General features: G+C 40.5%; 1 protein-coding gene across 3 annotated transcripts in view; it reads left to right on the top strand.

Moving 5' to 3' along the window:
- Nucleotides 1-9804: 9804 nt before the first annotated feature.
- YTHDC1 (YTH domain containing 1) overlaps nucleotides 9805-11427 on the top strand; it is a 35825-nt gene continuing 34202 nt past the window's right edge. For all 3 annotated transcript variants that reach the window (XM_032847258.1, XM_032847176.1, XM_032847095.1), the window contains exon 1: nucleotides 9805-10201. In XM_032847258.1, the coding sequence (XP_032703149.1) occupies nucleotides 10174-10201 (28 nt within the window). In that variant the 5' untranslated portion in view covers nucleotides 9805-10173. The remainder of the gene's footprint in view (nucleotides 10202-11427) is intronic.

The raw sequence follows: 11427 nt of genomic DNA, 5'->3' as shown, positions 1-11427 counted from the left end.
AAATTGTTTACCATTTATTTTCATGAACACTTTATAGAGAACTATACCATTTTGGCACTCAAATTACATGCATCCCAATTTTGATTCAAAAAGTAAGGTGGTGGTTTTAAGGCTAAATTACTGTTGACCGAAAAGTGATTATGCGTTTGGATAGCCACATATACAAGTAGCCACAGGAGAGGAGCAAGCTTCACTGGACCACAGAGCAGGCTGCGGTCACTTGAGGCACACTGGGTGATATCTCAAAAAAAAAAGTAATACTAAGTTGTTTGCTTTTATATAAGATATAATACTTAAAGAACATTGATTAATATTTAATAAGAGAAAAGTAGAAAGAACATGTCACAGTTAGGAATCATGCTGGATTCCTTATACAAAGCACAGAGATACCCAATACACACAGAGTTTTTTTTGTGTGTGTGTCACACACGCAAAATAAATAAATAAAAATCAACAACTGGAACTTAATATAGGATACAAAAAATAGCTCTGATTGTTTCACAGGTTTTATCCACTTAAACACATCCCTAATATATACCTCTCAGAAGTGGGAATTACTTTTTTCCTTCTCCTAGAACCGGCCCATCATTATGGGGAGTTAGGGTTGATTTGTTTTTTTACTTTGACTACTTTTTATGCCGCAAGCAGCATTTTGGTCATCTGTCTTGACCCTGTGGGTAATTTTTTTTTATTCATGGCCTCTGACTTATCTGTTTCTCTCTGTTTCTGCCTACTTTACTGTTTTCTTTTAATTGAGATATAACTGACATATAACATTATATTAGTTGTAGGTATACAACATGATGATTTGATATATGTATATATTGTGAAATGATTACCATAATAAATTTAGTTAACATCCATTACCACACATAGTTACAAATTTTGTCCTAGTGATGAGAGCTTTTAAGCTTTACTCTCTCAGCAATTTTTTAAAATTCAATACAATATTATTAAATATAGTCACCATGATGTATATTACATCCCCAGGACTTATCTTCTTACTGGAAGTTTGTACCTTTTAATCACTTATCCTTATTTTGCACACCTTCTCACTCTTCGCAGGGCTTGAACTCATGACCCAGAGATCAAGATGTGAACTGAGATCAAGAGTCAGACAGACACTTAACTGACTGAGACACCCAGGTGCCTTTAGTTCCACTTTTTTTTTAGATTCAACATATAAATGTTATCATAATGTATTTGTCTTTCTCTGTCTGACTTATTTTATTTTAATTAGCATAATATCCCAAAGGTCCACTATGTTGTAAACAGCAGGATTTTCTTCTTTAAGCTGAATAATAGTCCACTCTGTACACATGCACACGCACACACATACACACATCATTTTTTTATTCATTCATTAATCCATGGACACTTTTGTTGTTTTTCCACCTTGGCTATTATAAATAATGATGCAATGAACATGGCAGTGCAGGTATTTTTTCAAAATAATGTTTCTATTTTCTTACGATAACTACCTAGAAGTGGAATTGCTGGATCATATGGTAATATTAATTTAATTTTTATTTTTCATACTGTTTTCCATGGTGGCTGCACCAGTTTGCATTCCCACCACAGTGCACAGGGGTTCCCTTTTCTCCACATCTATCCAACACTTATTTCTTTCTTTTTGACACATTGTCATGTACCTATTGGCTATTTGTACATCTTCTTTTGGAAAAATGTCTGTTCAGCTCCTCTGCCTATTTTTAATTGGATTGAGCTTTCTTTATTTTTATTTTAATTTTTTTAAAGATTTTCTTTATTTGTCAGAGAGGGAGAGGGAGACAGAGTGAGAGCAAAAGCAGGGAGAACATCAGGCAGAGGGAGAAGCAGTCTCCCTGCTAAGCAAGAAGCCAGATGTGGGACTCAATTCCAGGATCCTGAGATCATGACCTGAGCTTAACCAATTGAGCCACCCAGGCTCCCAAGGGTTGGGTTTTCTTCCCTTCTTTCCCTCCCTCCCTCCCTCCTTCTCTTCTTCTTTTCATTTCTTTCTTTCTTTCTTTCTTTCTTTCTTTCTTTCTTTCTTTCTTTCTTTCTTTCTTTCTTTTTCTGCTCTTGAGTTGAATGGGTTTTTTAAAAAATATATTTTGAATGTTAACTCCTTATCAGATATATGGTTTCTCCATTCCATAGGTTACCTTTTCATTTCATTGAAAGTTTTCTTTACTGTACAGGTTTTTAGTTTGATGTAGTTCCACTTGTTTTTGTTGTTGCCAAATCCAAAAAGTCATTGCCAAGACGAATGTCAAGGAGCTTACTCCTATGTTTTCTTCTAGGAGTTTTTTGCCTCTTTAATCCATTTTGAGTTGATTTTTTTTGTGTATGATGTAAGATAGGTGCCCAGTTTCATTCTTTGGCATGTGGATACCCAGTTTTCCTAGCACCGTTTATTAAAGACAGTATCATTTCTCTGGTTTTTTGTTGTTGTTTTGTTTTATTTTTGTTTCTTCTTTAAAGGTAACAAATATTTATACAGAAATGGATAAGTAATAAAAAGTCTCCTTCCTTATTGCCTCTTCCTCTCCTTTTGAAAAAAAGAGACATGTAGGGAATGTAGGAGAGTGAGAGGTAGAGAGGGACACAAGAGTGACTATATTCTCTTCTCCATTTCCCATGATGACATCTTGTTGAGCAGAGGAGAAAAACAGGCTTCAGCCCACAATGTATCATATGGCTATCCCGAGGACAATGTCCAGATGGCCAGGCAGCTGCAGCTGGGATCAATGAAACTGTAATAACCAGAGCAGCCTGGCATGGGGATAGGATGGGGAGGGAAGCAAACCATGCAGGAAATGTATTCACTGTCCCTCCGTGAAACAGAATCCAAGCAGTGTTCCAATAGCCCCGATACCTGAGAGACCAGGTCTGACTGTTTTGTGTGTGCTCTCTTTGGCCAAGACGTGGAAAGGGTCGGAAGAATGTCTTCCAGCTGTTAAAGAGAACGAAATTTGTACCTATTTTAAAGCGGGAAGAAGGGAACGAAAGGAGCTTTTTATTTATTTATTTATTTATTTATTTATTTTAAGATTTTTATTTATTTGACAGAGGGAGAGAGATCACAAGAAGGCAGAGAGGCAGGCAGAGAAAGAGGGAAGTGGGTTCCCTGCTGAGCAGAGAGCCTGATGCAGGGCTTGATCCCAGGACCCATAATGACCTGAGCCGAAGGCTTAACCCACTAAGCCACCCAGGTGACCCTGAAAGGAGCTTTTAAAAAAAAAATAGAGTACCATCAGGCACATTCCTTAGCTTTCCCAGACCTGGGCAACCTCAGAGCCAGAGGACTGAGCTGGGAGCAAACCCTGGGTCTTTACTGCCTCACAGAATTAATTCTGTTTCAAAGTTTTTCTTCTTTGCTGGGCTAGCCCAAGCAGGCCATGAGAGGCTCTTAGTACCTCAATTCCCTTTTACTTTGAGGCTTGTGCCTTTCGTAGCACTTGCTGCTGGTTTTGTAGAGCTCCCTGAATCCTGCTCCCCAGCGTCCTCCAGCTCTGCCAGCCTGGATTCCCATTAGAGCCCCAACAAAGAAGCAGGAGACTGAGAAGGACACTGGAGTAAGGACACTGGTATTCTGGGGCTGTCCTTGGTTTCTACACGCATCTCCAAACACACTCATTGGAGCGTTTGGGCTTCAACATAGGAATTTGGGGGAACACAGTTCTATCCATAGCACTACACTAGGCTAGAATGAGCAAATTAAGGGTGGGATTACCAGAATCCAGATAGGATAGCTGTATAGTGTTGACTGCTAGGAACTGGGATAGAGAGACAGCCAACCTCTGGTAACACTACAGGGAGGGAATTGTGAAAATCAACAGTTAACCCTCACTTTCCTTCTACTTTCAGATCTGCTTGTGCTTCCCATTGTTTGACCTCAACCAAAGCCATGGAAGGGAACCAACTGGGTAGTGTATATGCATCAGCTTTCTAAGGTTCAGAGCAGGGTGAAGTGTGTGAAAAGTGAATGGGTCAAGGCAACCTGGCATTTTCAGCACATTTGTATACCAAGATGCTATCCAGAGACGGAACAGAGGGGAAGAAAGCAAAAAACCCTAAAAGACTGAGCATTTACTTAAAAGAAACTGACCTACTCAGTAAAATAAAGATAACAGTAATTTCTCATGGGGTTGTTAGATGGATTAAGTCAGGTAAAATATAGCCAGCATTCAGGGATTGTTAGATGGATTAAATTAGATAAAATATAGCCAGCATTTAAAACATTCAGATTGACTACGTGAGTTAAAAGGTAGCTGGCATTCAGAGTACTTACACAGAATCAGTACTCAGTAAATGGCAGTTACTGATATTATTGAGAAGTAAGCCAGAATTCTTTAATATCCTGGGAGTAAATAATTATTTCTTAAAAGCCGTGCAAAACTCTGTTTTTTTTTTTTAGATACTTATATTTTGAAAATCTGTTTCCTACTTTGAGAATTAAACTAATATAATTTTGTTAAAAGAGGCAAGGCTGCCTTCTGTGGTACACAAAAAAACTAAAGGAAACTTGATATCTTGATGCAGAAGAAAAGGTTAATTACCTGGTTTCAAATCAGAAGATTAATACATTTCCAAATGTAAGAATACTTGGTAATATTTAAACAGAATTCACACTTTTATTGACTTTTTTCAATTTAAAAAAGTTACTTGTTGTTATATTAAATATTTAACTCACAAGCTGGGAGTGCAGTTTAAGTGAGATAATATATGTGAAAGAGAAGTTCTAAGTAAATGTGACAAATGATTATTGTTAAGACTACATAATATGCTAAATTGTGCGAGCAGGAACTCTGTTTAACACCAAGTACTCTGCTACATTACACTCAAAAGTTCAGCAATATTTGCTGCAGTATAGTTAATGTGCTCCTTCCTCATTCTTTGGCAGTTCTGGAAAAGTTTCAAGCAATTTGTTACCAGAAAGGACCTAGTCTTCCTAGGAACCAGACATGAATTCAGTCTGATTCCAGAAGGCGGTGCAGAATACATATTTAAATATGTTTAATGATTACCATCAAGTAATCCTTATAAAACTACTTCTGATGGGTTGAGGACATTCCCTCTCTAACCTCTTGTGTTATTTTATTTTAAGATTTGATTTATTAATTTGACAGACAGAGATCACAAGTAGGCAGAGAAGCAGGCAGAGAGAGGAGGAAGCAGGCTCCCTGCTGAGCAGAGAGCCCCATGCGATGCGGGGCTCGATCCCAGGGTTAAAAAGATCTCATCCTTAGGAGGCATGAGTGCCTCATTCAGTTACTGCTTACTCTGATAGGACAATCATGGGTTGGGGAAAACAGCATTTTGAGATCACCTCATTTTTTTTTTTTTTTTTTGGCTGTTTCTCTTGCTTTTTCTTTAAAATTATTAAAGAAAATCTCAAATATATTTAAGAAAGTAGAGAGGAGAGTACGTCTGTCCATATAGTCATCACCCATTTTCAACTTATAAGCAGGTGTGTTTCATAGCTAACCCTCACCTATAACTCCTGCCTTACCTATTTTATTTTGAAGAAAATCCTATAGGCTGTTTCATTTCATCTGCAAATATTTTAGTATGTGTCATGAAACTATAAGAATTATTTTTAAATATAACTTACAACTAAAAATAATCAATAGCAAGTTTTAAAAATCATCAGATATTCAGTTTTTGAAGTCTGTTGATAGGTATATGTGAGAATGAGTATGTGTTTGTGTCTGTGCTCATGTATTCAAATCAGTATCTAAATAAGGTCCAAGGTACTAGTTTTGTAGAGCTGCTATAACAAAGTACTGCAGTTGACTTAAAGCAATAGAAATTTATTCTCATAGTTCTGGAGGCTAGAAGTCTGAAATCAAGGAGTGGACAGGGTCATGCTTCTTCTGAAACCTATAGCGGAGAATCTTTCTTTGGCTCTCTTAGCTTCTGGCTTTTGCCTGTTATCCTTGGAGTTCCTTGGCTATATCACAGCATCCCTGGCCTCTACCTACTATGAGCTACTAGTACTTCCTCTGTTGGGCCAACTATAAATTTGTCCAAAAATTGCCTGATGTCCCCAGGGGGCAGAATTATCCCTTGTTGAAAACCACTGACAAATGTTTTCCTGGGTTTAGTGTTTTGGCAAGATTATTTCACAGATAATGTCATGTATTTCCATTAAGATGCACATAAAATCTGATTGTCTTTCTGATACATAAATTAGCAACCTTTAATAATCATTGCCTTGATCTGTACTTCATTAATAGCTGTAAAATGGCAATGTCCTAGTTTTATCACGCTCCACCCTGGCCATGTATTAGCTGAAATACTTCCATAAAGAAACTTTCCTTCATTGACTATTTGCTTGGTAACCCTGAGATACAGTTCTAACTGGAAACCCAAGATCTATGATGATTTTTGTTTACCAGTTTTCAAAATAACTTCTTCCTTAGCATCATCCAAAGAAGACTGATTTTTTTTTTAACTATTATGGAATTTATGGATTGAAACATAATCCAATGCAGATTTATCTTTACAGATGCTCAGAATGTCTCATATTTGGCTAGTGGGAGCCACTTTAGTTAGCAACTCTTCTGAGTCATTTTGACAGGATCCTAGCATTCTTTCATCACTGCTTTCTGGTATGACAAGATGTCCTAGGTTTATATTGTATCTTTGCTTTCCCTGTATAAATATTCTTTAAGATTTGGGGCAGAGTCTTCTTTACTCCTCACTCTATATAACCCTTCCAGGGAAAAAGATTCCAACTACCTTCCCCCCGACACCCTCCAGAATCCACGCACTTGATACATAGACACTTCAATCAGTAATATTGGCCAAGGTTAAGGCAACTGAGAGGGGTGATGGAGGCCATGTCTCATCGAAAAATGTTTGGTTAAAAGCATTACAGTTCAACAAAAGCACACAGACCCTGTGTTGGTTCAAGATCAGTAGGCACCAATTTGCAACCTGTGTTATATAACCTAGTCCTGACCTGATTTAATGTTGAATAGTGTGAAAAATATGTTTCAGAGACTCCAGATTTTATTGTCTTCCTCTGAGGAGTGCTGATCACTTTGAATTTGTGTATGCTTGGTTTTAAATTTTACAGGCATGAATCTTTAGGGGGCCCTCCATTCCTGTCCTCTAGTGGGTTCAACCTCACAATTCTGCCTCTTTTAAAATCTCATACTGCTTTTGTTTTAGGCTAGGTCCTGTTTAGGCCCTTACTCCTAAGATAGGGCCTGTCCGTCAAATACTACCTCAGTCATTTGCCTTGTTGTTATCTGGGCTCCAGCTCACTGGCATTCACCTTACGTTCTTTTTTTTTGTTGTTAATATTTTGACATTTTTTTTTCTAAAGATTTTATTTAGTTATTAGAGAGATAGAGAGAGACCACAAGTAGGCAGAGAAGCAGGCAGAGGAAGAGGGAGAAGCAGGCTCCCTGCTGAGCAGGGAGCCCGATGTGGGGCTCAATCCCAGGACCCTGGGATCATGACTTGAGCCAAAGGCAGCCGCTTAACCCACTGAGCCACCCAGCTGCCCCTTACATTCTTGACCATACCATGGCCTCTTTCTCCCTCAGAGCCTGGTCTGTGCTATTCTCTGGAAGACTCTTACCTCCACCTTTTATTAGGTATTGTCTCAACTTCACCTCCTCAACAAGGCCTTTACTCATTTTTGCATTTAAAATCTCCCCTCCCCAACCCTGCCTCACCATAATAACCTCTTACTTGCTTCTTTCATAGAATTCATCATGATCTTTAATTTCTTTACTTATGCCTTATTTCCCCAACTTAATGTAGAAACTAGATCCTATACTAAATGAATTTTTTAACCCCAGAGCCTGTAATAATATTTGGACTGAATAGGAATTTAATAAATACTAGCTGACTGAATTAATGAGTAGAACATTATATAATGCTTTTCTCAATTCAATCTTTTCTTACCTAACCATTTACTATCAACCTGAATTGAACCATGAGCAGCTTTGCCACCTAGGACCTTTTATTTTTTCTTGAAAAAGTCCTTCTACCCACCATCTTTGCCCTTTCTTCCTTTCACCTAGACTGATAATAGTCTTTTAGTTCTCAAGTAGACTTAATTTTCCCTTCTCCAGAAAGCTTTTCTTGACTCTATTCTGAACTCCCCACCCCATGTCTGAGTGATGTGCCCCTGAAAGTTCCAATTACATTCTAAGTTTACTGGAGGCACTGGTATCGGTTGGGTGGGGGCTGGAGGTAAACTGCCTGTTGTTGAGCCATGTTACTAGTACTCCTGACCTTGGGCACTTTAATTTCATATTACTTCGCTTTCCCTTTATGTAAAATAAAGCTAGTAATAAAATCTAATTGGGTTTTTGGAAGATGAAATCAGACTGTATAGCTCAAATACTCAGAACAGCACCTGGCACACAGTAAAAACACACAATTTTCAGCTATTACTATTACACACAAATTTTCTGTTAACTTGTTTTATATATATATATATGTATATATATATATATATGTATATATAGTAGATTTTAGTTATTTATTTGACAGAGATCACAAGGTGGCAAAGAGGCAGGCAGAGAGAGAGGAAGGGAAGCAGTCTCTCCACTGAGCAGAGAGCCCTATGCAGGGCTGTATCCCAGGACCCTGGGTTCATGACCTGAGCCGAAGGAAGAGGCTTCAACCCACTGAGCCCCCCAGGCGCCCCAACTTGTTTCATATATTATACTGGAAAAGTCCTTAAAGGAAGAAATACTGTTTTGTTAACTCTTCATTCTAAAGCATCTGATACATTGCAGAGTTTTATATTACCTGTTTTTCTTTCCCCTTTTTCCTGCAGGCCCTCCTTAAACTCCTTCCACTGATTTCAGCTTGGTCTCAACTTGATACAATGGCCAGCACACTCTAGACTGTCTTCCTTTTATAACAGTGCTACTTTTCTCCCCTTCAAAATCTCCTTCCCTTTTAAACGCAGTTAGGAGGGGTACCTGGGTGGCTCGGTTGGTTAAATCTGCCCTCAGCTCCTGGGATGGAGCTTCGCATCAGGCCTCGCAATGCTTCTCTTTTTCCCTCTGTGATCTGTCTCATTCTCTCTCTCTCAAATAAATAAAATCTTAAAAAAAAAATATTAAACTCAGTTTTGGAACAGTGAAGCAAAATGACCTTTTCAGTCCCTTGGATAATGAACTTCCTGAAAGTTTCCTTGCAGATTTTACCATATTATGTAGTTAAGTAATTTTTGGTCATTTCTGTAGTTTCAATTTCTCAATAGTCTGTTTAAATCAACTGTGTACCCCAGCCCCTCGATGAATTTTTAAATCAAATTTGCCATTATATTAATTACAAAGCTATACTACAATTCAACATAACTAATTCCCCCAGTTAACAAAACTAGTAGGAGGGCGGGTTGCTTCCCGCGCTGCCTTTGGCTAAGCCTAGGGCAGAATTAAGAAAGTGTTGTCTGGCGACCCGAGTACAAAGCGGCGGCTGCAAAGGGACGGGCCCAGGCTAAATCTCCGGTTTGCAAAATCGGATTAAGAGCTCCGCGGAGCAATCGGAAGCATTTTTGCGCTAAGGTCCGTCACTAGGCTTTTCAGGTGAGAAAACGGAGCAACCCGAGTGTACGCGCCTCGGCCGGCAGCCCAACAAGTTACAACTCCGTCCGCCCAATCACTGAAAATAAGACTCAAACCCGGGGACATCCGGGCTGTGGGAGACAGAGCGACGTGCTGACGTTATCACGTTTCCCTTGACCGCCCTGCTTCCCCCGCCCGCTTCCCCGCCCCTCTCCGCACTGTGACGCTCCCACGGAGGAACGAAGCGTAAACAGCGCAGGGCATTTCGGGAGCGGGATTGTTTCGCGCAGGAAGCAGGCTCCATTTTAGCGCCGCCCGCCGTCGCCATCTGTTTCCCTTCCCTCCCCCTTACCCCCTCCTGTCCCCAAAGCCCAACGAGAAGGCTGGGCCTAGGGCACCAGAAAGGTTGCAGTGTAAGGAGGAAAGGAGAAAAGGGAAGAAGCGGGAGGAAAAAGGGTGAGTCGAGAAGGGTGAGCGATAGAGGCCAAGGTGTGAAGCGCGCAGCCCAGCGGCCGGACTGACGGACGTGCCGGTGCTACGGCTGCCGCGGCTGCGGCGCCCGCGCGAGTCGCTTCGAAGCGGCGGCGGCGGCGGCGGCGGCGGCGGCAGCAGCAGCAGCAGCAGCAGCGGAAACAGGAGGGGAGCAATGGCGGCCGACAGCCGGGAGGAGAAAGGTTAGTGCGGAGAAAGGTGACGGGTGGAGGCGACGCTCCGGAGTGGGTCGATGGAGCCGTAGTCGTTGTTGCGGGGTGGGGGTTGGGGAGGTTAGCTTGTCCCGCGCGGAGCCGATCCTTCCCACCCGAGACTTGGACTCACTGGAAGAAACCGGGCCTGTCTTGCGTCCTCGATCTCCATTTGACCTCGCTCTTCATTTCGCCTAGGGTTGGTTTCCGTGTGTGTGTTACTGGTTTGTTTTTTTTTTTTGTTTTTTTTTTGTTTTGTTTTTTTTTTTTTTTAAATCCTATTCCCCTCTTCACTTTACGTTTAGCAGTCCTGGGCGCGGCTGAGAGGGCCTGCTCTGAGTGGCAGACCCTTAGGTTCATTTCCTGGTAGGATTATGCAGATGTAATGCGTATTTTCAGAACGACTCTTAAAATTTCGAAAACCCTTAAAGCCGCGATCAAAACGATGGCAGTCTAGTAAGTGACCGTATTTAAGAAGTTGTACAAGTGGATTAGTAATCTCGAGAAATAGCTACAAGTAATTTATGGCTCTTCCTGTTAAATAGGCAAAATGGCAAGAATTGCCCATTTAGTTCCTCGAATACTTACTTTGGAAAACATGATGTTTGAAAAGATACTTAGGTGTTTTAGGGTTGGCACAAATAATCCTGGCCACAGTTGTGATAGAAACACATTGTGCTAGCACCCAGAGGGTACAACCGGGAACCAACGGGTGTAATTTATAGAGAGCTGGAGGAATAACATTAAAGTGAAATACTGGAAGAACTGATGTTCGCGGGATGGAATGTCCTGTCTTTTGAAATACCGACCTCCCAGGCCCTACAGATATTAATGAATATCCTGGATCATTATCGGTCTGGAGAGCAGGCTAGATTTCATGTTGCCTTAGGGTCTTTTCTGACTTTAAGGATTTCCCTGATAGTTTTGGAAAGGTTATAGTTGATAAAAATATGGCACAGCTGCTGCCCTGTATCTCAGAAGCCTCCTGTGTGGTTAATTAACTTGCGGGTGGGGGGATTTGTTAAATGGATTCTAGGGTCAAGTTGCATTAGGCCTGTATCTCTTTTTCCCTTTAAGAGAAAGAAGCGTTTTCATGCTTTAGGATAGGGACAAGCTTGGAAAGTGGTGTGTATGGGAATATGTTTAAGCAATTAATTCAATGATTAGATTGTAGTACTTAATTTACCTTCCTTAAATCTTAACCACCCCCCCCCAAA

Source organism: Lontra canadensis, unplaced genomic scaffold, assembly GCF_010015895.1.
Source record: "Lontra canadensis isolate GAN:19392208 unplaced genomic scaffold, GSC_riverotter_1.0 scaffold1, whole genome shotgun sequence".
Classification (NCBI taxonomy): Eukaryota; Metazoa; Chordata; class Mammalia; order Carnivora; family Mustelidae; genus Lontra; species Lontra canadensis.
Note: the sequence above shows the minus strand (reverse complement) of the source record. Positions and strands in the feature narration are given on the sequence as shown.